Source organism: Papio anubis, chromosome 6, assembly GCF_008728515.1.
Source record: "Papio anubis isolate 15944 chromosome 6, Panubis1.0, whole genome shotgun sequence".
NCBI lineage: Eukaryota > Metazoa > Chordata > Mammalia > Primates > Cercopithecidae > Papio > Papio anubis.
The window spans coordinates 124,897,591-124,923,124 of NC_044981.1; the positions used below are offsets into that span (position 1 = coordinate 124,897,591).

Here is a 25,534-nt window from a genome sequence, read left to right on the forward strand (position 1 = left end):
TCTGAAAGAAAGGCAGCAGCCCCAGTCAGGGGCTGATAGATAAAACTCCCATTTCCCTGGGACAGAACACCTGGGGGAAGGGGCGGCTATGGGCACAGCTTCAGCAGACTTAAACATTCCTGCCTGCAGGCTCTGAAGACAGCAGCAGATCTCACAGCACAGCATTTGAGCTCTGCTAAGAGACAGACTGCCTCCTCAAGTGGGTCCCTGATCCCCATGCCTTCTGACTGGGAGACACCTCCCAGCAGGGGTTGACAGACACCCAATACAGAAGAACTTTGGCTGGCATCTGGTGGGTGCCTCTCTGGGATGAAGCTTCCAGAGGAAGGAACAGGTAGCAATCTTTGCTGTTCCACAGCCTTTGCTGGTGATGCCCAGGCAAACAGAGTTGGCAGTGGACCTCCAGCAAACTCCAGCAGACCTGCAGCAGAGGGTCCTGACTGTTAGAAGGAAAACTAGCAAACTGAAGGAATAGCATCAATATCAACTAAAAGGACATCCACACAAAAACCCCATCCAAAGGTCACCAACATCAAAGGGGAAAGATAGATAAATCCACGAAGATGAGGAAAAATCGCACAAAAAGTTTGAAAATTCCAAAAACCAGAACACCTCTTCTCCTCCAAAGGATCACAAGTCCTTGTCAGCAAGAGAACAAAACTGGATGGAGAATGAGTTTGATGAATTGACATAAGTAGGCTTCAGAAGGTGGGTAATAAACTGCTCCGAGCTAAAGGAACATGTTCTAACCCAAAGCAAGGAAGCTAAGATGCTTGAAACAAGGCTAGAGAAATTGCTAACTAGAATAACCAGTTTAGAAAGGAACCTAAATGATCTGATGGAGCTGAAAAACACAGCATGAGAACTTTGTGAAGCATACACAAGTATCAATAGCTGAATCAATCAAACAGAAGAAAGGATATCAGAGATTGAAGATTAACTTAAGGAAATAAAGCATGAAGATAAGATTAGAGAAAAAAGAATGAAATGGAGTGAACAAAGCCTCCAAGAAATACGGGACTATGTGAATAGACCAAACCAACGTTTGAATGGTGTACCTGAAAGTGATGGGGAGAATGGAACCAAGTTGGAAAACACTCTTCAGGATATTATCCAGGAGAATTTCCCCAAGCTAGCAAGACAGGCCAACACTGAAATTTAGGAAATTCAGAGAACACCACAAAGATACTCCTCGAGAAGAGCAACCACAAGACACGTAATCTTCAGATTCACCAAGTTGAAATGAAGGAAAAAATGTTAAGGGCAGCAAGAGAGAAAGGTCAGGTTACCTACAAAAAGAAGCCCATCAGACTAACAGTGGATCTCTCTGAAGAAACCCTACAAGCCAGAAGAGAGTGGGGGCCAATATTCAACATTCTTAAAGAAAAGTATTTTCAACCCAGAATTTCATATGCAGCTAAACTAAGCTTCATAAGCAAAGGAGAAATAAAACCTTTTACAGACAAGCAAATGCTGAGAGATTTTGTCACCACCAGGCCTGCCTTACAAGAGCTCCTGAAGGAAGCACTAAATATAGAAAGCAAAAACCAGGACCAGCCAATGCAAAAACATACCAAATTGTAAAGTCCATCAACACTATCAAGAAACTGCATCAACTAACAGGCACAATAACCAGCTAGGATCATAATGACAGGATCAAATTCACACATAACAATATTAATGTTAAATGTAAATGGGCTAAATGCTCCAATTAAAAGACACAGACTGGCAAATTGGATAAAGGGTCAAGACCCATTGGTGTGCTGGATTCAGGAGACCCATCTCACATGCAAAGGCACACGTAGGCTCAAAATAAAGGGATGGAGGAAGATTTACCAAGCAAATGGAAAGCAAAACAAAAAACAAAACAAAACAAAACAAAAACAAAGAAGGGCATTACACGATGGTAAGGGGATTAATGAAACAAGAGCTTGCTACCCTAAATATATATGTACCCAATACAGGAGCACCCAGATTCATAAAGCAAGTTCTTAGAGACCTACAAAGAGACTTAGACTCCTCCACAATAATAGTGGGAGACTTAACAGCCCACTGTCAATATTAGACAGATCAATGAGACAGAAAATTAACAAGGATATTCAAAACCTGAACTCAGCTCTGCACCAAGCAGACCTAATAGACATCTACAGAACTCTCCACCCCAAATCAACAGAATATACATTCTTCTCAGAACCACATTGCACTTATTCTAAAATTGACCACATAATTTGAAGTAAAACACTCCTCAGCAAATGCAAAAGAACAGAAATCATAGCAAACAGTCTCTCAGACAACAGTGCAATCAAATTAGAATTTAGGATTAAGAAACTCACTCACAACCACACAACTATATGGAAATTGAACAACCTGCTACTGAGTGACTACTTGGTAAATAACAAAATTAAGGTAGAAACAAATAAGTTCTTTGAAACCCATGATAACAAAGACACAATGTACCAGAATCTCTAGGACACAGCTAAAGCAGTGTTTAGAGGGAAATTTACAGCACTAAATGCTCACAGGAGAAAGCAGAAAAGACCTAAAATTGACACCCTAACATCACAATTAAAAGAGCTAGAGAAGCAAGAGCAAACAAATTCAAAAGCTAGCAGAAGACAAGAAATAACTAAGATTAGAAGAGAACTGAAGGAAATAGAGACACGAGAAACCTTTCAAAAAATGGATAAATCCAGGAGCTAATTTTTGAAAAGATTAACAAAATAGATAGACTGCTAGCCAGACTGATAAAGAAGAAAAGAGAGAAGAATCAAATAGACACAATAAAACATGATAAAGGGGATATTACCACAGATCCCACAGAAATACAAACTACCATCAGAGAATACTATAAACACCTCTACCCAAATAAACTTGGAAATCTAGAATAAATGGGTAAATTCTTGGACACATACACCCACCCAAGACTAAACCAGGAAAATTGGAATCCCTGAATAGACCAATAATAAGTTCTGAAATTGAGGCAGTAATTAATAGCCTACCAACCAAAAAAAGCCCAGGACCAGGCAGATTCACCACCGAATTCTACCGAAGGTACAATGAGGAGCAGGTACCATTCCTTCTGAAACTATTCCAAACAATAGAAAAACAGGGACTTCTTCCTAACTTATTTTAAGGCCAGCATCATCCTGATACCAAAACCTGGCAGAGACACAACGAAAAAAGAAAATTTCAGGCCAATATCCCTGATGAACATCGATGTGAAAACCCTCCAGAAAATACTGGCAAACTGAATCCAGCAGCACATCAAAAAGCTTACCCACCACGATCAAGTTGGCTTCATCCCTGGAATGCAAGGCTGGTTCAACATATGCAAATCAATACATGTAATCCACCACATAAACAGAACCAAAGACAAAAACAACATGATTATCTCAATAGATGCAGAAAAGTCCTTCAATAAAATTCAAACATCCCTTCATGCTAAAAACTCTCAATAAACTAGGTATTGATGGAACATGTCTCAAAATAATAAGAGCTATTTATAACAAATCCACAGCCAATATCATACTGAATAGGCAAAAGCTGGAAGCATTTCCTTTGAAAACAGGCAGAAGACAAGGATGCCCTCTGTCACCACTCCTATTCACCATAGTATTGGAAGTTCTGGCCAGGGCAAACAAGCAAGAGAAAGAAATAAAGGGTATTCAAATGGGAAGAGAAGAAGTCAAATTGTCTCTGTTTGCAGATGACATGATTGTATATTTAGAAAACCCCATCTTCTTAGCCCAAAATCTCCTTAAGCTGATAAGCAACTTCAGCAAAGTCTCAGGATACAAAATCAATGTGTAAAAATCACAAGCATTCCTATACACTAATAATAGACAAACAGAGAGCCAAATCATAAGTGAACTCCTATTCACAGTTGCTATAAAGAGAATAAAATACCTAGGAATACAACTTACAAGGGATGTGAAGGATCTCTTCAAGGAGAACTACAAACCACTGCACAAGGAAATCAGAGAGGACACAAACAAATGGAAAAACATTTCATGCTCATGGATAGAAAGAATCAATATTGTGAAAATGGCCATACTGCCCAAAGTAATTTATAGATTCAGTGCTATCCCCATTAAACTACCATTGACTTTCTTCACAGAATTAGAAAAAACTACTTTAAATTTCACATGGAACCAAAAACTAGCCCATATAGCCAAGGTAATCCTAAGCAAAAACAGAAAAGCTGGAGTCATCATGCTACCTGACTTCAAACTGTACTACAAGGCTGCAGTAACCAAAACAGCGTGGTACTGGTACCAAAACAGATATATAGACCAATGGAGCAGAACAGAGGTCTCAGAAATAACACTGCACATCTACAACCATCTGATCTTTGACAAACCTGACAAAAACAAGCAATGGGGAAAGGATTCCCTATTTAATAAATGGTGCTGGTAAAACTGGCATCCATATGCTGAAGCTGAACCCCTTCCTTACACCTTATACAAAAATTAACTCAAGATGGATTAAAGACTTAACTGTAAGACCTAAAACCATAAAAACCCTAGAAGAAAACCTAGGCAATACCATTGAGGACATAGGCATGGGCAAAGACTTTGTGACTAAAACACCAAAAGCAATGGCAACAAAAGCCAAAATTCACAAGTGGGATCTAACTAAATTAAAGTTTCTGCACAGCAAAAGAAACTACCATCAGAGTGAACAGGCAACCTACAGAATGGGAGAAAATTTTTGCAATCTACTCATCTGACAAGGGGCTAATATCCAGAATCTACAAGGAACTTAAATTTACAAGAAAAAAACAACCCCATCAAAAAGTGGGCAAAGGATATGAACAGACATTTCTCAAAAGAAGACATTTATGCGGCCAACAAACATATGAGAAAGAGCTCATCATCACTGGTCACTAGAGAAATGCAAATCAAAACCACAATGAGATACCATTTCATGCCAGTTACAATGGCGATCATTAAAATGTCAGGAAACACCAGGCATGGTGGTTCACGCTTGTATTCCCAGCACTTTGGGAGGCCCAGGCTGGTGGATCACAAGCTCAAGAGTTCAAGATCAGCCGGCCAATATGGTGAAACCCCGTCTCTACTAAAAATACAAAAGTTAGCCAGGCGTGGTGGCGGGTGCCTGTAGTGCCAGCTACTCGGGAGGCTGAAGCAGGAGAATTGCCTGAACCCTGGAAGGTGGAGGTTGCAGTGAGCTGAGATCACACCACTGCATTCCAGCCTGGGTGACAGAGTGAGACTCCGTCTCAAAAAAACCAAAAAACAAACAAAAAAACCAGGAAACAACACATGCTGGAGAGGATGTGGAGAAATAGGAACAATTTTACACTGTTGGTAGGAGTGTAAATTAGTTCAATCATTGTGGAAGACAGTGTGGTGATTCCTCAAGGATCTAGAACCAGAAATATGACTTGACCCAGTAATCCCATTACTGGGTATATACACAAAGGATTATAAATCATTCTACTATAAAGACACATGCACACGTATGATGTATGTTTATTGCAGCACTATTCACAATAGCAAAGGCTTGGAACCAACCCAAATGCCCATCAATGATAGACTGGATAAAGAAAATGTGGCACATACATACCATGGAATACTATGTCACCATAAAAAAGATGAGTTCATGTCCTTTCCAAAGACATGGACGAAGCTGGAAACCATCATTCTCAGCAAACTAACACAGGAACAGAAAACCAAACACTGCATGTTCTCACTTATAAGTGGGAGTTGAACAATGAGAATACATGGACACAGGGAGGGGAACATCACACACTGGGGCCTATTGGGGCTTGAGAGGTAGAAGAGGGATAGCATTAGGAGAAATACCTAATGTAGATGACAGGTTGATGGATGCAGCAAACCACCATGGCACGTGTATACTTATGTAACAAACCTGCACGTTCTACACATGTATCCCAGAACTTAAAGTATAATAAAAAAAAAATTTAAAAAAGACTCTGCCTCAAAAATAAATAAATAAATAAACAAATAAATAAATAAAAAAGAGCCATATAACTCATTGCAGCCTTCAGCAGTCCTCCCACCTCAGCCTCCTGAGTAACTGGAACTAAGGTGCCTGTTCACTCTTACTGCTATCTAATAATCCATTGTATGAATATACATCACAATGTATTTCTCTTTTCTCCTGTTAATGAACATTTGGATCATTTGAAGTTTGGAGCTGTTATGAATATTGCTGAGATGAACATTTTACTACCATTTTTTGGTGAACATATGTATGTATTTCTGTTTTATGGGTGTATAGCTAGGAGTAGAGTGTATACCACTGAGTGTATACCTAGGATTGGAATTTTTGGATCATAAGGTAGGTATATGTCCTAATAAATATTGCCAAACATTAAAAAAAGAAAAACAAAAAGAGCCTTAATAAATGAAAGCAGTAAGACTTTGTCTTGTATGGTAGATAAACTGAGAAATTAGAATACATACTTGGAATTTGGATATTAAAGAAGAAAATAATTTAGCTGGCTCTGATAATGGTGGTTATGTTAAAAGGACATATTCTGATGAATTGGAGATGCACACTGAAATATTTATGGGTATGAAGACACAATATCTGGGATTTGCTTTCAAGGAGTCCAGGAAAAACAAAAAAGAGGATGTGATAGATGAAACAAATTGGGCAGAATGTTGGTAATTATTGAAACTGGAGGATGGCTATAGAGTGGCTCTTTTTTAAAAAAATTTATTTATTATTATTATTATACTTTAAGTTCTAGGGTACATGTGCATAATGTGCAGGTTTGTTACATATGTATACTTGTGCCATGTTGCTGTGCTGCACCCATCAACTCGTCAGCACCCATCAACTAGTCATTTACGTCGGGTATGACTCCCAATGCAATCCCTCCCCCCCCACCCCATGATAGGCCCTGGTGTGTGATGTTCCCCTTCCCGAGTCCAAGTGATCTCATTGTTCAGTTCCCACCTATGAGTGAGAACATGTGGTGTTTGGTTTTCTGTTCTTGTGATAGTTTGCTAAGAATGATGGTTTCCAGCTGCATCCATGTCCCTACAAAGGACACAAACTCATCCTTTTTTATGGCTGCATAGTATTCCATGGTGTATATGTGCCACATTTTCTTAATCCAGTCTGTCACTGATGGACATTTGGGTTGATTCCAAGTCTTTGCTATTGTGAATAGTGCCGCAATAAACATACGTGTGCATGTGTCTTTATAGCAGCATGATTTATAATCCTTCCTCTTTGCAGATGACATGATTGTATATTTAGAAAACCCCGTTGTCTCAGCCCAAAATCTCCTTAAGCTGATAAGCAACTTCAGCAAAGTCTCAGGATACAAAATTAATGTGGAAAAACCACAAGCATTCTTATACACCAGTAACAGACAAACAGAGAGCCAAATCATGAATGAACTTCCATTCACAATTGCTTCAAAGAGAATAAAATACCTACGAATCCAACTTACAAGGGATGTAAAGGACCTCTTCAAGGAGAACTACAAACCACTGCTCAGTGAAATAAAAGAGGACACAAACAAATGGAAGAACATACCATGCTCATGGATAGGAAGAATCAATATCGTGAAAATGGCCATACTGCCCAAGGTAATTTATAGATTCAATGCCATCCCCAGCAAGCTACCAATGAGTTTCTTCACAGAATTGGAAAAAACCGCTTTAAAGTTCATATGGAACCAAAAAAGAGCCCGCATCTCCAAGACAATCCTAAGTCAAAAGAACAAAGCTGGAGGCATCACACTACCTGACTTCAAACTATACTACAAGGCTACAGTAACCAAAACAGCATGGTATTGGTACCAAAACAGAGATATAGACCAATGGAACAGAACCGAGTCCTCAGAAATAATACCACACATCTAGAGTGGCTCTTTATAGTACTTGTTACTTTTTAATTAAAGTTTTCTACTTTAAAAGTTAAAATTTAAAAAAATGATTATAAATATATTTTTAAAGTGTGATTCTAAAATCTGACTGATCATCCGAATCACCTGAGGAGCTTAAAAAAATAGATTCTGGGAGCTGCACAGTCCTGCGGAATCAGTCGTCTGTGAGTCCATTTGTACTGGATGGGAGGTGGGGATGAAGGCTTGCGCATGGAGGAATGTGTTATTTTTTAATTTCCTAGTTGTGGCAGCCAGCACAGCCATGCTGCCTCCTCTGCTTTGTCTGACCCAGGAGATCTTACATCAGTCTTCCTTCCTCCCTGCCTTCTTCTCTCTTTCCTGTCTTCCCTCCTCCTCCCTGTTGTTTTCTCTTTCTTCACTTTATGAAAGTTTAGGACAGGAAACTTAGAAGGGCCACAGGGTCCTAGCATCCCTTTCCTCTTCCCATCAGAGGAAAAGTGTCCTCATTGTCAAGCGGGGCCTTGTGCTTGAGGACCGGGCCTGGACCTCATACAGTTATTATTTATGAAAAGCTGCCTTGCTACCATGGATGAGAGATGTGTGCATTGCTCAGGTGCGCCTCAAAATAAAGCTGCTTAGGAAGCACAGTCTTAATATCCGAGCCTTTCTTCTTCTTTCAGCATTCATCAATTGAAAACATCACAATCTGTTCTTAAATAATTTATTTTTTAATGTTGACTCTTGTGAAAAGTTACATTTATTTAGAAATACTTGAAGAAATCCAACAAAGAATAGGTGGCTTTCTATTAGGGACAATTAAATGTGCAAATTTCAAATACTTTTTATAATAAGTATAAATAATTCAATTTTTTCACATTAAGAATGGAGATAATGATCAACACAAAATATTAAGGTATCAACTTTAGGAGAATAAGATGAAAACACTGAAGTTTATTTGATATCTTTGGAAAGAAATTATAAAGATTTGTCTGGGAAAAAACTTAGGCAGCTCTAAGGGGAAAGCATGTCTAATAATATGAGTAAAGGCTGTGTAGAGTTATAGATCACATATATTTTCAGGTCATAAGCACAGACCCCCAAAATGACAGCCTTTATCTCAGGGGAAAATACATTTCCCCTCCTTTTTTTTTTTTTTTTCTTCTAGAGCAAATATGACAGCAACCACAAAGCACACAGAGAAACTGTAAGCTAGCAACAGAAAGAGATTTCCTCATACTCATGGTTACTGGCTTTTGCTGTCCCAATACCAGGGTACCATGGGATGCAAGGGACTTCCCAGCCCCCCAGGACACAGTGTTAACACAGAAAATAAAACCATCACAAAAGACCATATCTTTCCCTGTGACCATCCCCAATCTCATCCCTGCTCCTTCCCTATCTCATCTCCAAGGAGGTAGGACACTCAGAGGCATTAACAGAATACAGAGGATGGTTTTTTACTACATAGCTGGAGTTTCACAAGGAGAAGCACGAAACTTTGATGAATATATATACCTTGGATGCAATTCCTTCTTTCCCGGGGAGGCAAGCAAAGTGTACCAAAGAGGCCAATTTACCCGCTGTGGTCAGGAACTTGCCCACAACCTGACTCAAAGCAAATATGTTCTCTCAAGAGGACACTGCAGCGTTTCCCCCAGAGCTGAAGAAATATCTTCACTTAAATAATCTCGAAGTTTGTAATAAAATAAATAAAGTGAATTACACAAACAGGACTAGAGCTCCCTTTAAAAAGGCAGCTGGTTGAGTTTATGCAAGCAGTGTATATACAAGCTCATGCCCCAACAACAACCAGAAAACAGGTTATTATTATTTAGCCTTCCTATTATACTTCTAGGGCAGCATTTCAATATAATTTAAAAAAAAAAAATCCCTCATACATAATGTAAGGGTATACTATACATGTACACACTTTTACTCCTCAGTTCAAGCTTACTTCTTTAGAAGTAAAGACAGTAATAACCCAAAGAGTTACACGTCTTCCCGCTAAAATATTCTTTTAAAAGGTGCATATTGTAAAGAGCAGCTTGTTTTTCTGTCAACGTGAACATGTTCAGTCTCAGCAGCCTCAGAATCACAGTCCATGATGGTTCTGCATTTCTGCCGGGTCCTCAGGAAAGCACCCGGGCAGGTAGGGAAAAACCATGAACTACAAACACTCTCTGAATACATCCATTTTCCCTGAGCTTCCTTGAGCTTCTTGCAGAGGGCCTCACTGCCATGAGGATCTGGCTTCACATCTCTGAGAGATGCTAGGGGAGGGGAGGTGGAATGGCTCTGGCTTCTCCAACCCACCCGACTGCGTGTCTTTTCCCTTCTCAGCCAAGATGATGAAGCAGTCCTGATGGGCAGGGTGCAGGCGCCTCGGCCAGTCCCCGCACACCTTCCAAGTCCAAAGAAGTTCCTGGCCTCTTGCCTGGTAGGAGAGGAGGAACCTTGGGCTGAATCTGACATCATCCCTTGCCAGTTACAAGCTTTGCTTTCTAAGGCCACCTGGGAGCACTCCCTGGTTACCAAACCTGAGCATCGTGGGCACCACAAAGAGCTTATCTTTCCTCTCCTGCTCGGACACCCTTGAGCCCGCTGTTGCAGTGGCAGCTGAGGGTTCAGAGGATAGCACCATGATGACTGACAGCTCGAGGCCCCACTTCTTGCAGGAGGTGACCCGCCTGTTTCCGGTTAGCCATACATCTGCTTGAACTGAAAGCACTCGTTGCAGTAGCCGTTGCACTTGGCATTGCCAAAGTGATCACAGGCGGGGGCCCGGCAGCGCTGCTTGGGGGGGTCTTCGGGGGCAGGCTCACCCCGGTGGGCCCCGGGGCCCATCCTCGGGTTGGGATGCTGGCACTCCATGCAGAGTTCCTCGCTGCGGCAGGCCAGGATGTTCTTGCAGGAGGCCCGGGCGCACTTGGGCCTTGAGGTGCTCTGTGTGGTTCGAGGCACATCTCTGCGCTGGCTCGATCTCTGAGTGGAAAGAACAGACAGATCATTAAAAAGTCAGGAAACTGTGGCTCACATTTCTTAGGGACAGCACAGTGAAATCTCATTGGATAGTGTGGAGTCTACAAAGAGCTTTACCTGCCTGAGCAAGGGAACAGGAGAGCACCGCAGTCTGTGAGCCAGAGCTCTTGAAGGATGTTTCCTTCCAATCTCAAGGAAAGCTGACTTGACCCCCAGGGAGGCTGAGGAAAACCGTCAAGCCTAAGTTGGCCTGCAAACTTTCCCTGGCTCTCTTCTGTTGGGACCAATAACCACTGTTCTTAGATAGCTTCTCTACCATTATGTGAACAACAGGCGACACACCTGTATCTGTCAAAGCTGGCTTTTCTGATGTACCATTAAGCGCAGGCCCCTGGGAAGCTCTGTCTGTTGGCTCCTTGTGATAAACGATTATTTAAGAAGAGCTGCTTTTTAGATGTCTGTGCTTCTCTTACAAATCAAAGAAGCCTCTGATCACTGTCTGGCTTTCTGGGGGCTGGAAGAAGTTTTATGCAATGGCTGTGTTTCTTTGATGTTAAAATAAATTCGAAAGTATTCTTGGAGCATGAAAATCGGTGGCAGCATTTCGGACCTGGGGAGCCACAGTGACATGGACATTCCCCTTCAGGTTCTGAACTAATCCTTTATCATGAGGGGACAGAACCTGGCAGAGACGAAAGCCTGCTTGTCACTGTCGGAAGCCAACGCTCCAGCAAAAAGCACCGGACACACGGGAGGGAGGGAAAACTCCTCAAAATGTCTCACCAGTTGCTCTTCTGTCCTTTTGGCCTCATGAAATCTCTGATTCTGAGCTTCAATGAAACACTTCTGGCAGTATCCTTCAAACATGGTGCTTCCAAGGGTGCCGCACTCCCTCCCCAGGCACGGAATGGTGTTCTGGAACCTGGAGGCTGTGGGACTGGCTTTCCCTGAGGCAGCGACCAAATCTACACGAGAGTGGATGCTAGTTAGTACCACATAGGGGTCACCCCACAGATACAGAGATGCTGACATTAGAGAAATAAATGGGTTCCAAATACAGATTAGGCCAGCCTTAAATATATAGAAATATATATATGTACATATTTAAGTATATAAATTCAGCAAAAGAAATAATAACAACACTATTATGGAAACATCTTTGGCTTTACCAATCTCTCATTTTGAACTTGAAGCACTGATTGGTCACAGGAACAGGGCAAAGAGCAGGCATTACCTGGTCACCCTTCTTTCAAATGAGAGATTTCCAAAACCACATCTGTTTCCTTACAGTGTCAAGAGAGACTTCCTTCTCTCCAGTTACTACTCTTCAGATTTTAAGATTGTTCTATTATATCTAAGTTGCAAAAGAAGTCTAGTTTAAGACTGTCTTAGATACGCCAGACCTGAATGGTCTAGTAAAAGCAAATCCCATGAGCTCTGTCTACAGGGCACTCTGGTTTTTGGAATGTGATATGAGGAGCTGCTACAACCACACAGTGCCTTTTGCCTCCATGGGCAGCTGGCAGGGCCACCGTGGCTGTCCCATGCACAAGCCAGTAGAAAAGCACGGTAGGTCCTGACCACTCTGCCTGACTGCCCACACGGGATTTTTTCCTTAAAGATCAGGAACAAAACCTCTTCTGGACAGTAGCTGCTATGTTAGGAAGTCAACCATTTCACTCACGTTTGTTTTCTCTGTACTCGATGAAACACAGTGTGCAAAAGCCCTTGTTTTCTGGAGTCCCAAAATACATGCAGCCAGCTTTTCTGCACTTGCTGGTCCCCGTCCTGTCCCCCGGAGTCCGTGCAGCTTGAGACAGGCAGCCAGCGGGGGCGTCATTTCCAGCTCTGTGGCAAGAATGCGGGGAGGGACTCCGGACGAGCTGTGAGGGATCTGACTTGGAACGCTGGTGACAGGAGGGAGGGAGGCTGGTGCTGAGGCTGGAGGAGGCCTCTGCTGTAGTCCTTTTGAAGCAAGTACTGCAGATCCCATTAAATGTCCTGGTGACATCCTGGAGGCAGGCTTGGCACTTCCCGGGATCCAAGTGCCTTGTGTGGTCTGCGGCGTGGCTGGCGTGAAGTTGCCGGGCGTTGTGGCAACGTTCACAAAATCCGTTGTGCTGCACATTCAGTGTGAAGGGGCAGCCGGGGCTTCTGCACTTCATGGCAGTGGTCTCACTGAACAGAAAAGGGCTGGGTGCTGTCGGTGGAGCAGAATGAGGCCCCCCAGTGGGCTCCTCGGGGTTCCACGCCAAGGGCTCATAGGCTTCTCCCCGAGAGGCCCCGAGCGCCATGCCAGGGAGCCCCTCGGGGCCCGGCTTGGAGTTCAGCTTTGGGAGTTTGTTTTGATTCTTTTGCCGCCTCTCTGAGCACTCATGGCATAAAGGCTGGGTGTTCACAGACATGAAGAAGGGGCAGTTGGGCGTTTCACATTTTACATCCATGAGAGAAAGCTGGGGCAGGGAAGATTCCATGGGATTCTGGGCATGCATCTCTCTCCTCCCCTGCTCGCTGTTTTCCTGCCATTTCTTGTACTCATGCTGAACAAGCTCAAAGTAATCATCTACCAGATTGATTTCTTTTGGTAAGTTAGCTTCATCCAACCTGAAGACCAAAAAGAAAAAATATGTATGAGACTACACAAAATCACACACAAGATTTTACATCATTAGCCTACAGAACAAAGTTTTAGAATATGGATTATGGCAAGAATTGCAGAACCATTAACTGAAATGCAGGCCTGTGATGAAGAGCTCACACTTTTCACGTAACATGATCTGACACATTTCCCAACACGTTCTAGAGTCAAGAATGATGTCAGTTAGTTTGCTAAGACTTCCTTATTTTTAAAATCACAGTTTCATTTAATCAATCTTGGTCCATCCAAAAATTATAGATAGTTTTAAAACAAGGCCTAAAAAAAAAAAAAAAATCAGCTGACTCTTTAATTTCTCAGAGATCAAGTTTTGAGTAAAACATCACTCAGGCCATTCGTTTGGGACTAGTCTACTTTATAGCACAAACTACTTTGGAACCTCAGGTTGGGTATTTTGCTATTACTAACTTTAAACTTGTGTCTGGTCTCCACCAGCATTAGCAGCCATGAGTAACTAAGATGCAGACACACTCAAAGGCACTTGTCTATTTACTGTTGACTCTGTAATTTGCTAATGTCCACGTTGAGCGACAGATTCTCTTACGGCCTCCTTGTCATCTCTTGTGCATCTCAAGTGCTCAGAAACAGGCATCTCTTTAACATAAAGCCAACGTTTAAAGACCAGATACCTGCAAAATGGGCATTCTGGGGCTTTCCTCCCATTCCATGTGGCAGAATCATGAGCTGCAACAGGAACAATTCTACAGCCCCAGCTATGTCTGATGTGCCTGTTCTTACCAAGAAGCCAAGAGAGAAAGTTTTTCGTTTCCAAGTGTTTTCACTTGCTAGTCTTTTTAATACGTACCAGAGTAATTAAAATACAAAAACAAAAAACAACAACTATCCTTGATGTAAATGCACTTTGAAAACCCATAATTCTGCAGTTCTGGCTTTTGGGATCCAGATATGGATAAATGACTTATTTCGATTTGAAACCCAAGTTAGTACGGCCTTACAGAATCCTCTCTAACCATGCACAAGGCTCTGAATTTGTTTCCCACTGGCAGAAACTGGCCACAAATCACTCTACTGTTGAGCTTCAGGGTGGCAGCAACTCAGGTGGCTGAGGTTAAAGACAGTTACAGATGACACAGGAGAGAGCTGAACATAAACTGCTTACTTTGCGGCATTGATGAGATGAGTTGTGCCATGGTCCCAGCCTTGGACAGGGATTTCTATCACCATTAAGTACTCTTTTAAGAGCTTCTCCTTCATCTCATTTTCAGGATCTGTCAAAAAGTGAACTTTCAAGTCTTCAAATCTTCCTCGGTCTCTGTTAACAAGTGGAACAGCTCGGATTTCTGAGGGAAAAAAAATAACACATAAGTAAAACCGTATTCTACTAAACAAGGCCATAGGTAAGTAGATCTCATTTTGAAAGTGTGTAAAATATATAATTTACAGAATAGAAAACTATTCTCAGCCACAGTTAAACCCAAAAGGGAAAACAAAATACGCTACAATCTCATATAAAAATGCACTGTTTTCAGGAAACTCACAGAATATTAACCAGCCTGGAGGGGGTGGATCTTATTGGTTGAAGTCCCAGGCTTTAGAATCAGACTGACCTGAGTTTGAATCCTGGCTTTTGTCAAGTTGTGTGACATTAGGCAGGTCAGTTGACCTCTCTAAGCTTTAACTGTCTAATCTGTAAAATAAGGCTACCAAGGCCTACATCTCACAAGAATGCTAAGAGGATAAAAATGCCATAAAATAGTATATCCAAAGCACAGTGCTTATTCCACATGAAGCTATTAAAATAACAGCTAATAGGCCAGGCACAGTGGCTCATGCCTGTAACTTTGAGAGGCCAAAGCGGGAGACTGCCTGTCCCCAAGGGGTTGAGGCTGCAGTGAGCCATGATTGTGCCACTGTACTCCAGCTTGGACAACAGAGGGATACCCTGTTTCAAAAAGAAATAAAAAAGCTAACCTGACAGGCATTTACTTGCTCCATAATAGGCACTGTGTGCCTTAATTTATCATGTATGAAAGTACTTTCCAAGTCATATTCAAAAAGATATGAGGGTATTATGAGTTACTGCTATTGCATTACTCTTACTAACCAAGCAAGTCACAGAACAATGTATTTAAATAAAAATAATATACTTAAATAAGATTGTTTCAATAAGAAGCAAAAAAACCCTTGATGTTTCAGTGTCTAGTTACAAATCTGAATTAATGCAGTTTTCTCACCAGGCCCACTGTCCTTCAGGGTCACCAAGGGTACAAAATGATGGCTGTCATAGCCGAGAACAATGGGGTATCTGTAGCATTCCTGGGCAGGCCAATGGAGAGGCAAGTAAATTCCACCCACTTTCAAAGGGGCGAAATTGGAACCTGATTCCAAACTTCTTAGCATTTTGTCTGTTCAAAGAAAGAGAAAGAAAAATGAGGCCCTTAGGTGACTTTCATCAAATTCCATTTCACTCTGTTACCTGAACTTTGGCAGTGTGGTTTTCTCGACGAGCCAAGCCATAAAGCTGAAAGCATTTAAGTACAGATATGTGATCTATAGGCATCTCACCTGAAATGACAATGATTGGCCTTCTGAGGATGTTGCAAAGGACAAATATGTGTATTTCTTCCAGTGAGTTGTACTGAAGTCCACTTCGGGCCATGGGTGTGTCTGTGGAAGCCATTTTGATAAGGTTGTCCCATTCATCATTCCAGTTCTAAGGGGAGGGGGGTGAAAGAAAGGAAAAAAAAAGCTTGAATGTACCCTGTACTCCCTGTACTAAAAAGTCATTCTGACATCACTCTACAATTATTCATTTATATAACTCAGCTTATTTTTCCCCTTTCATGAAACCATCATTCAAATGACCACCCTTTTTTTCCCCATTTCCATTTTCTTCCTTTACTTTTTTCCACTACAAGGCAAACTCAAAAGTTGGGGAGGACGGGACAGCACCTGCTTTAAAAAAAAAAATCCCTGATGAGGTATCACATTGCAGCCCCTTATCCAAATGTTCACAAAAATTCCAAACTTGTGACTGAGGATGGTGAGGCACGTGTCTTAATCTTATTGGCTGGCTCAGCAAAGCTAAGGGCAATCAAACCGAAAAACAACAAAACACCAGTGTAAAAGGCCATGATCAAAAGACTTGCTGCTACAGGGAACAGATGCACAGCTGGGAATCTGCTAACCAAAAACAGGGCAAAAGCCTTGGGTGAGCCCCACTGGAGGTTTCTGGTGTTTTCCATTGAGTATGCTTCGCTTAGACAAATTCATATGACCTAGTCCATCAGATGCTACCAGAGGGCAGGGACTCGTCCAGGGGTACCCTATGCCCACCATAGAGCTCTGTCAGTAGACAATTAGGAGGAAAAACATACCCGAGTATCATAGCAAAGCCCCGTTTCAACAAATTCCTGAGATTTGAGAGACTCCAGTTGCCAGCGGAATTTAAAGTTGCGTGTGTCTGTTTCCTTGAGCGTGCTGAACAGCGCCTTCCTCAGTACCAGGTCTGTGTCCTGAACGCCCCACATGTACTGAGAAGTGGCATGCATGAGGCAATTGCCATCACCTGAGGACAGAAAGGAAAAGAGAAGGAGTCAAGTTATCTGCATGGAAGGCCCAGCAAAGGTTTCAGAATAAACCAGCCCTACTGCTATTCTAGTGGACTGAATGGTTTAATTTGGTTTAATTTCCTAGTCAAGGGCAAACTGATATTTCATAAGATGATGACAGCTTTAAGGAAAAAACAGTTCTTTTTATTCTTCTTTTTAATGAATGACACCAACTGCAAAGGAGCCAGGGGACCTTGGTTCTAGCTTAACTCTGCTCCTACCTAGTTCAGGTGACCTGGGGGAAATTCCTTGAGCTCTCTGGGCATTTTTCCTGTTTGTGAAATGAGGGCAGTGAGTGACGGTCTCTAAAGCCCCATTCCTTCCTACCATCCCCTGATCTGCCGGTGAAGGCACTGGCATGGCTGCTCTCTAATTCTAAGGAAGCGCACACAAGGCTGCACGCACAAACCAGGAAGCAGGCATGGCTTGCTAGACAGGGATGGTCTGGCTGTGACTCAATGGCAAATGACTTGACCATTCCACTTTAGCCTTTGGGCCCTGGGAGTTTCCTCTCCTGGTGTGTAAAGTGGCGTTGACAACACTGAATTACCTATGGCCTGCTAGTCCAGCTCTCAAAAATGCCTTATGCAAAGCTGCTTGTTAGTAACTGTAAAGTACAAAAGTTAAAAAGCACCTGGGTGTCTAAATTTGAAAATAATTCAGTGTTTAAGGCTGACATTTTGAGAAAAAAACAAAAAACAAGTTTAATTGTATGCCATTAATTTGTGACATTTCCAGTTTAAAACTCACAATTCAATGGGCTGCATTTTTTTTCAACCCCCAAACAATAAATCTTTGGGGGGAATGTTTAAAACAAAAAACGTTAACTCCTTAATCTCCTTTGGCAAGTGCAAAATAATTTTTATAAAGAAAAGTTAAACTGTTTCTTATATTACTCTATAAGTAGGGCAATAAAGTTATTTGAAATTTTATCAAATTGTAATTATAGTCAAACTGTAAAGAAACCAAAAAACCTCAAATATATATCCACAGCCAGTATTCCTTCAATTTATACATTTAGAAAAACTAGCTAAGTATTCAAACAAATGAACAAAAAAGATCACCCAAGCCTTGTGTCTTGGCAGACGTGTAGCAATGATTGCATTCTGTTGAAATTTCCCCTTTGCAAAATCTAGAGCAAAGATAAGGCTTTTTTTCTTCTTGTGCTTACTTTCAGTTCTTTATTGAGATGCACCAGTATAAAATTCCCTAAGTAACATCTGGAATTCCCCAGTGCTAAGTTATTTGACTAGCAATTGAGCAACAGCTATTGTACTTTTTGTTCTGGTGTGTAGACATTTAAACTGCGAAGTGCACCCTGGACTTTCCAAGTGGGTGTGGTCAGGGTGAGCTGGAATAGGGCTACTCATTATACAAGTGAAATCGCTGCAGCCAATAGACGCTGGAATTTTTCACATGAAGTTTCAATTTTATGCCACCTACTCCCTTCCTCATTCACCACAGTCTCATATCCTCAAATGCAAACTTGTGAATCACCCCCTCCCCAAACAGATATTGCCTTTGAAGAACCCTCCTATCAAGGGAATGATTAATTTTTTTTAAAAGGTGCTAATCAAAATCAAATTTAAAAAGTCACTTGTTTTCCTCCCCTCCCTAAATATCTTTTCTTCGTTTTTTAGAATCTTAAGGAGTTTTCTTGAAAGTGAAGAAACAAAAGGATTCTGAGTCCAAAAATGATTTCCCAGAAAATGTTACACAAATACACCTGCTTTTGTAGTTTTATTTCTAGTGTGGCTCCTTGTTGATTTAAATGACATGTTTGCAAAATAAGTGTTTCCTATTTATATTCCTTTTTTTTTTTTCTAGTGGAAATAGAGCATTTCCTTTCTTAAGGAAATAAAACAAAAAGTCAGTTAATTCTCTTAATAAAGTTTTCCCCTTTCTACCACATTTTTAATTCAGCAGAATCTTTGTTTCTAACTCCCCCAGAGTTGACTCCATCTCTTTTTGGTAACAAATGGGAGAGGATTAAAACCACAAATTGTCAGGCACATAAACCCCGTGATGATGACTTCACATAATTACCTACCTCTATGTATCACTTAATTTAATGCCAAGAACAATGCAGACAGTAGCTATCCCTAGTTTTCTTTCTATGTATGTTTCTAAGAATCAGTGTTTCATAAGTCTAGGCAAGATGTTGGGGTAATGTACAAGAGTCCCCAGAATCAAAATTTAAAAACCCATGTCCACTAATCACTCTAAGTTACCCAAGTCAAAAAAAGCCAAAGTTAATGTACCAATGAAGTTAATTAAGTTAGTGTTCTTATCGTAATCATTGTCAACAAGGATTTTCTTCCCTTGGACATATTATTTCTATTAGGATGGTTTCGGACTGTCACAGATATAAGGACCTGAGATTCCTGCTCTTATGTAGACTATGAGCATTTAATTGATCTTGTACAGTCTACTTGCTTATTGTCATAATTATCCACATCCATAGAGTAGAATTTTGTGCCTGCATGGAACAGTATGCTCTGACATTCCTGTTAATGCACATATTCTTACCCAAGGGAAATGATTAAAAAACAAAACAGTAAAGCTTGGAATAGGAAATAGCTACTAGTGGTAAAGGCCATTGGCAGAACAGCACAGACAGGAAGGAATTCAGTGACTAAGAACCCCTAAAAATATTGAAGGTAAAGTCTAAAATTCATGCTAAAAATTTCAGCTATCTATTTCACCTTGTAGGGCATAGGCAATAGAACCTAGGTCAGAGAGGAGGAGGAGACAAACGAAGTTCTTCATGTCTTCAACAGCCATTCACTGGTTAACCCATAAAATGCTACCAATTCAAGAAGTGTAAGAACATCACAAGCATTTTCTAATGACAGTGGGAAACAAATGTACTACCAGTTTTCACACCATGCTTTCCTTTTGAACTTAAAGGCTTTTAACATTTCCATTACGGGCCAGTGAAGGGTATTTTACAGATGATTAAACATTTGCAAGAATGAGAAACAAATTGCCTAATCGGGGTATGGTGTTTACAAATGCATTCTCCAAGCCTCAATGTGCTCTGCAATATACGCAATCAGAAAATATCCTTAATAAATAGATTCACAAAACAAGTCTGCTATTATCACATGCCCCGAATAGAGATTCTATACTAAGGTCTCAATACTAAATCTCAAGACTGATTTGAGCTTGGACTTGTGCTATTAAAGCTTGAATGGGGACCCAGCAGGCGGAAGCTATCACCCAGGCAAAAGAAGCACAACAGATCAAGTCTTACCGTTCGTTTTCAGCGCCACAAGCTTCCTGACTTCTCGACACCAGTTGAGTTTCTTCTGGCTTTCCAGGGAAGCCTGGATGTTTTTGTCGATGAGGGCTTTGTGGATGATCTCCCGAAACTGAGGACAAAACTGGCAAGTTCTGAACATTTCCAGTGTGTATCGGTGCATGGTTTTAAAATGATGAATGATCCCATTAGTAGGTTTAAAAATATCTTCTGGAGTTCTCTCCCGTATCTTCACAGCTTTCCGCATATTGCTCAAATACAAAGCCTGAGGAAGGACTTGTTCAGCCATTGTGCTCTCCAACACCTGAAAAGGAAAGGAAAAAAAAGCCATTCCATTAGCCTAACTTTAATACGACTCCTATATAGCTGCCTGCAGGAAACCCCAGTGTTTGATCTTGTCATTACCCTGATCTGTAGGCAAAAGATCTTAGCACCTCTACTCCCGGGATACTAGCTGGCCCCAGAGATTAACTCACACTGGACTGTTTTAAGTTACATCACTTTAAAAGATTAGCCTAAACAGGAGAAGGAAGGCAGAGAGTGGGTACTGAGGAGGAGGGGAATAACCCGTGTTTTCAGTAACTTTTGTCAGGGAGCCAACCCTGTCTGTCAGCAACAGGTACTGCTCCTCAAAACCAACTTAAGCTCCCGTTTCATTCTGAGGCCACGCTGAACAGCGCTGGATTTGGGGAGTACCGGATGCCAGTTAAGGGCTCAACATAGCCCTGACAAGTCTGTAGCTCCTCCCCTCAGACCACCACCAGGCAATCCTACTCTTGGGCCAAATCTTGAGTTGTCACTCCCTCCCTATGCTGGAAGGACAGTAAAATACTTTATGAAAAATCTTGCAATTTTATGCTATCACTTAGGCTGCTGGCTGGTGTTTCCTCTGTATCCCCAAAGAGAAGTATTTATAAAGTGTGTATTCATAAAGTTTATTCTAATGTTTATAAAGAGTTAAAACCGAATGTTTTCTAATCAATAAAAAAGCCCATTTCCACCAAGATACTTTGTAATTTTAAGAGCAGTCAGCATTCCTTCAGAACCTCCCAATCGGACTTCATATCAGAATAAGAAACAGACTAACAATAGGCTAGGCATGGTGGCTCACGCCTTTAATCCTGGCACTTTGGGAGGTCTAGGTGGGAGGATCACTTGAGCTCATGAATTTGAGATTAGGCTGGGCAACATAGTGAGACCTAGATCTCTACAAAAACAAAAAATGAAAAACCACAAAATAATAATAGAACAATAAATTCTATACTTCTAAGAACAGATATTGGAGCTCAATCATTTTAACTCAACTGCCAATGAAATTTTATCATCACCCTCCAGATACCAACACAGGGGCATGTCTGCCTGGCTTTTCACCCTGAAATCTTTAAGCATAATCAACTAGTAGAAGGAATGAAAGTCTAGAAGCAGACAAGGAAAGAAGTTTCCACCAGGAAGCCACTCTGGCAAATGAAGGAGGAAAGGCGGCAAAGACCAGCATCTACAACCCATGCCAACAGTGCAGGATGATGCAAATTAACATGATGTGGGATCTCTCCAGTATGGAACAGTGTAAAAAGCCAGCTCTGATTCACTAGCCCTTAGTAGGGTGTCTGGTCACAATTCCTAATTTCCAAGAAGATGAAGAAGTTTTCAGAGCACAAAGACATTCCCTAGGAAATTTCGCAGTGATTGTTAATTCCATTCCTGCAGCATCCTATTTGCCAGGGCAACTCTCCAGTTAATAAAAATGTTAAACCTATGGAAGAGGGAGGAGAAGAAATCTAGATTTTAGGGTAGCTACTCCTGCATGGGTCTACACTCTCTTAACACCACTAATAAGGTGGTCTAAATTCTTGTGGCCCACTCAAAGGGGAGAGGTTGGACTAGATGACCCATGGTTTCTCCTGAGGAGTTTTCTGGTGATAGTTTTAGATTAGGATTCTTAATCTGATTGCTGGGAAAGGCATAGTGGGAGTCATTCTCTGGATCAGATGGTGCTCTCTTTTGATGTCAGACGTCCTCTACAGGTGGAATTGGGCAAAACCATAGCAGGACAAAAATAACACATACACCTTTCCTTTGTGGCACAGCAAAAGTCTCTCTCACGATATCATCCATCCATCCATCCATCCATCCACCCACCCACCCACTCATCCACCCAACAAGCACTACCTGACCACTACTGAAGGCCAATCACCATGCTTGATGATGGGACTAAAAGTCAAAGATGACCTTATTCCCTTCCTTGAAATCACACTACCAACTTAGTCTGCAGCTAAGGCAATGGAGTTACAGGTACTGCTCAGATCCCACAGCCATTCAGGGGCAAAGTTTTGCCTAGGAGCCAGGTCTTTCAATACCTGCCCCTTGCAATCCCACAACACCAAATCTGTGGCTACAGTGCCTGCCACAATCAGATGGAAAGAGATGGGCAATAGGAAGATTTTAAACAAATAAGGTGTTATCTCTTTTTGCTTGTCTGACCCTTTTTTCTCTTCTGAATCTAAAGATTTTTCACCAAAGATCTAAAATAGTGAAAGCTGTAAACCATAGGCAAGACATGCAAATGTCAATATTGGATACCCCAGTGTGATCTCATTGGTAGGTTTAGCCTTGCACAGCCTGTAAAACTGCCTCCTTAGAAATCAAAACCCACTGTCCAAGTTTCCAGTTCTTGGATCTCTCTACACTTAAGATTAAAGAATAAATGTTTCAGATACATTATAAAGTGGCAAACAATGCAATATTACCCTTAACTTTTTTTTTTTTCTTAACATTTGTTACCTCACTGTCTTATTTAAAGGTAATTTCTCAACTTTTGTCACTAGGATTCTACAGAACTTCTCCATTGCTCAAACTCTTCTCCCCCTTGTTTTGTTTTTCCACTCTGGGCAGATATTTTTGTCTGCGTTGTGGAAATTGATGAATTATTTATCAACAAATACCTCATCCAAATTTGGGGATGTGCCTATCAAAAATAGTACTAAGAATTGAAAAAAAAAAAAAATCAAAGCAGCACCTTAAACAATGAGAATGAGGCATTCATTGGCTGCTCAATAATCCAGTACATTAAGGTTGCGGGTCCAGAAGCCCCTTTAATTAACAATGGTTCCGCCAAAATGCTGCCCTGAGACACTTGACCAGACTGGCTTTCCAAGGCAAGAAGATCTGAGGCGAGGAGAACTGAAAACAAAGCGGGTTCAAAAAGAGTTAAGCTCCTTCCTTACTTAATGCCACTGCTTTCCTGAGAGGCCAGGTGGCAGGATGTGGGACGACTCCGGCTGACAAAGACAGTCTAACCGTGGGGTAGGGGCTGGAGCAGGCGCCAGCGACCCACGTCTACATGCATACTTCTCTTACACTGCTGCAGCTGGAAAAGCTAGACCCCGCGCCAGGACCCCAGCCCTGTGCACGGAGCCCTGAGCGTCTGGGAAGCTGTCTCTGGGACTGAAGCCCCCCACCTCCGCCGGGCTGGCAGCCACTGCAGTACCCTACTCCCCGTCGGGCTGGCCCTGCACAATTTGGGAAAAAGCCGCAGCGCTTCTGCAAGGTCTACGTGGCCAGGAGCATGCAACGCTCGGCTCCCAAAAAGACACGAAAGGAGCAAAGCATCAACGACCACCCGATCAGAGGGCCCGAGGGGCGCCTCTTCACCAGTCAGCTGCAGCTTAAGTTCCGTGCATTATCCGAAAGGAACAGCTGGCTGGAGGTATCCAGGGCTGTCACTCCAACCTCTGGAGCGGTGACCTCAACTCCCAGCACTTCAAAACCCAGACAGAAACAAACGTCCAACAAACTCCCACTCCAGGAGCGCTGCAAAACCAACGCCAGGTAGACGGTGCCAGCCCGGGGGTCGCTGCCCAACATGCACCCGCAGCCCTTGGCTGCGGTGAGCCCGAGGCAGACGGCACTGGGAGGCGCAGTGGTTACCTCTCCGGGCCCCGCGATCCTTTCGCAAAGTCCCAAGTCCGGGTCAAAGCAGGAGCGCCCAGCAGGCGGAGGTCGGGGCCGGGACCGGGCGGAGGCGACGCTCCATGGACGCCCGGGGTCGGGCTCGCTCGCTGGCAGGGTCGGCCGGGGGTGTGATCTCTCTTGGCGGCCGCTATCGCCGCTCCGCCCCCGCGGGCTCCAAGCTCGCTTGGCCCGCCACGAAGACTGCAGACTGCGCAGTCTGCTTTTCCCCGTTTCAGTTGTATGCGGGTCGTAGGCCGGGGATTTCCACGGTACTTTCCAAAGTCACGTGACTCTCTGGGTAGGGCTGCGAATTGCGTCCCGCCGGCCGCCAGAGGGCGCAGGGGGCGAGGGGCTTTCGCGGCCTCCGCCCGACCCGGCCTCCGGGCCCCGACCCACCCCCTTTCCCTGCCCCGCCCAGCTGCCTCGCCCCGCCCAGTCCCCGCGGGAGCAGGGAGAAACTCCCTCGCCCCGCCCCGGGGTGTCCCCGCGTGAGTCACCTGGGCATTTCGGAAGCTGGGGTCACGTCACATCCATGTGGAAATCGCGGTGATGGGAACTGGAAATGAAATAGGTTCTTTTTCGCAGTTGTTTTTCTGCAGAAAATCATCAACTGTGGAGAAGAAGAAGGGAAATAAGAAAAAAAGAAAACCCTAAAAACCACCCTGGCGTCCGGGCCCGCAGGCCTCGGGCTGGCTCTGAAAAGTTTGGGCTGTGCACGTGATGAGCGCGTAGGCGGGAGCCCCAGACAGGACCCGGGCGGGAATTTTGAGAAAAAGCAGCAGTGACAGCCTTTGGTCCCCATCTCCATTGTTCCTGCCAGCTCTGGACCCCAGGCTGCATGAGACGTAGGTCCCAGGGAACACCCGACCCCGTGGCCCCAATCTTAGGTAAACTTAGGAATCAGAACAATATTCACCCCTATGCCACCCTTGCTCCATTTCCCCTTCTCTATTTCTGCTCACCAAGCATCCAGCTGACATTGCATTCAAGCAGCATTTCAGCTTAGAAATCGCTTCTAGTCCATCACCGTGCTTGCCATGTGTCTCCAAGGCTTTATTAGGTGTGTTTTTAGTTGTCCTGATTATCAGTTCACCCCAGGGTGCTGATGGCTGATAATACTGGCGCTCCCCTCCCCACCCCCATGCGTTGCATAGGGAGAGTGAGTCATGTGGAGATGAGTGCAGTCCCCTGGGCAATGGGGGTGCAGGTCCTGTGCAGGGAGGAGGCTTAGGGTACTTTTACTGTCTTACTGCCCTCTAAGC

At 42.8% G+C, this 25,534-nt stretch overlaps 1 protein-coding gene across 5 annotated transcripts; it reads right to left on the minus strand.

The window, feature by feature from the left end:
- Nucleotides 1-8,558: 8,558 nt before the first annotated feature.
- TNFAIP3 (TNF alpha induced protein 3) lies at nucleotides 8,559-24,675 on the minus strand. 5 transcript variants are annotated; one of them, XM_017958287.3, is made up of 9 exons: nucleotides 23,338-24,240; nucleotides 20,316-20,625; nucleotides 16,826-17,016; nucleotides 16,014-16,161; nucleotides 15,683-15,853; nucleotides 14,608-14,788; nucleotides 12,516-13,435; nucleotides 11,615-11,796; nucleotides 8,559-10,834 (listed from the first exon to the last, which is right to left on the minus strand). In XM_017958287.3, the coding sequence occupies exons 1-9, from the start codon at nucleotides 23,386-23,388 to the stop codon at nucleotides 10,550-10,552; spliced, it is 2,439 nt and encodes an 812-aa protein (XP_017813776.3). In that variant the 5' UTR covers nucleotides 23,389-24,240; the 3' UTR covers nucleotides 8,559-10,549. The 5 variants fall into 5 exon arrangements, with proteins under 5 accessions (XP_017813776.3, XP_003898164.1, XP_031523257.1 ...); XM_003898115.5 differs by lacking the exon at nucleotides 23,338-24,240 and adding an exon at nucleotides 24,249-24,675 and having other exon boundaries at nucleotides 8,560-10,834; XM_031667397.1 differs by lacking the exon at nucleotides 23,338-24,240 and adding an exon at nucleotides 20,727-22,415 and having other exon boundaries at nucleotides 8,560-10,834.
- Nucleotides 24,676-25,534: the final 859 nt, after the last annotated feature.

Bases quoted from the DNA above. Each gene is read 5' to 3' on its own strand.
- TNFAIP3 (XM_017958287.3), bottom strand. From the start codon at position 23,388: ATGTACTGGATTATTGAGCAGCCAATGAATGCCTCATTCTCATTGTTT. The intron at 20,626-23,337 runs GTGCTGCTTTGA...TTTCCTTTTCAG, and splicing joins CCTCATTCTCATTGTTTAAG to GTGTTGGAGAGCACAATGGC. The intron at 14,789-15,682 runs GTGAGAAAACTG...TTTTTCCCTCAG, and splicing joins CCTGAAGGACAGTGGGCCTG to AAATCCGAGCTGTTCCACTT.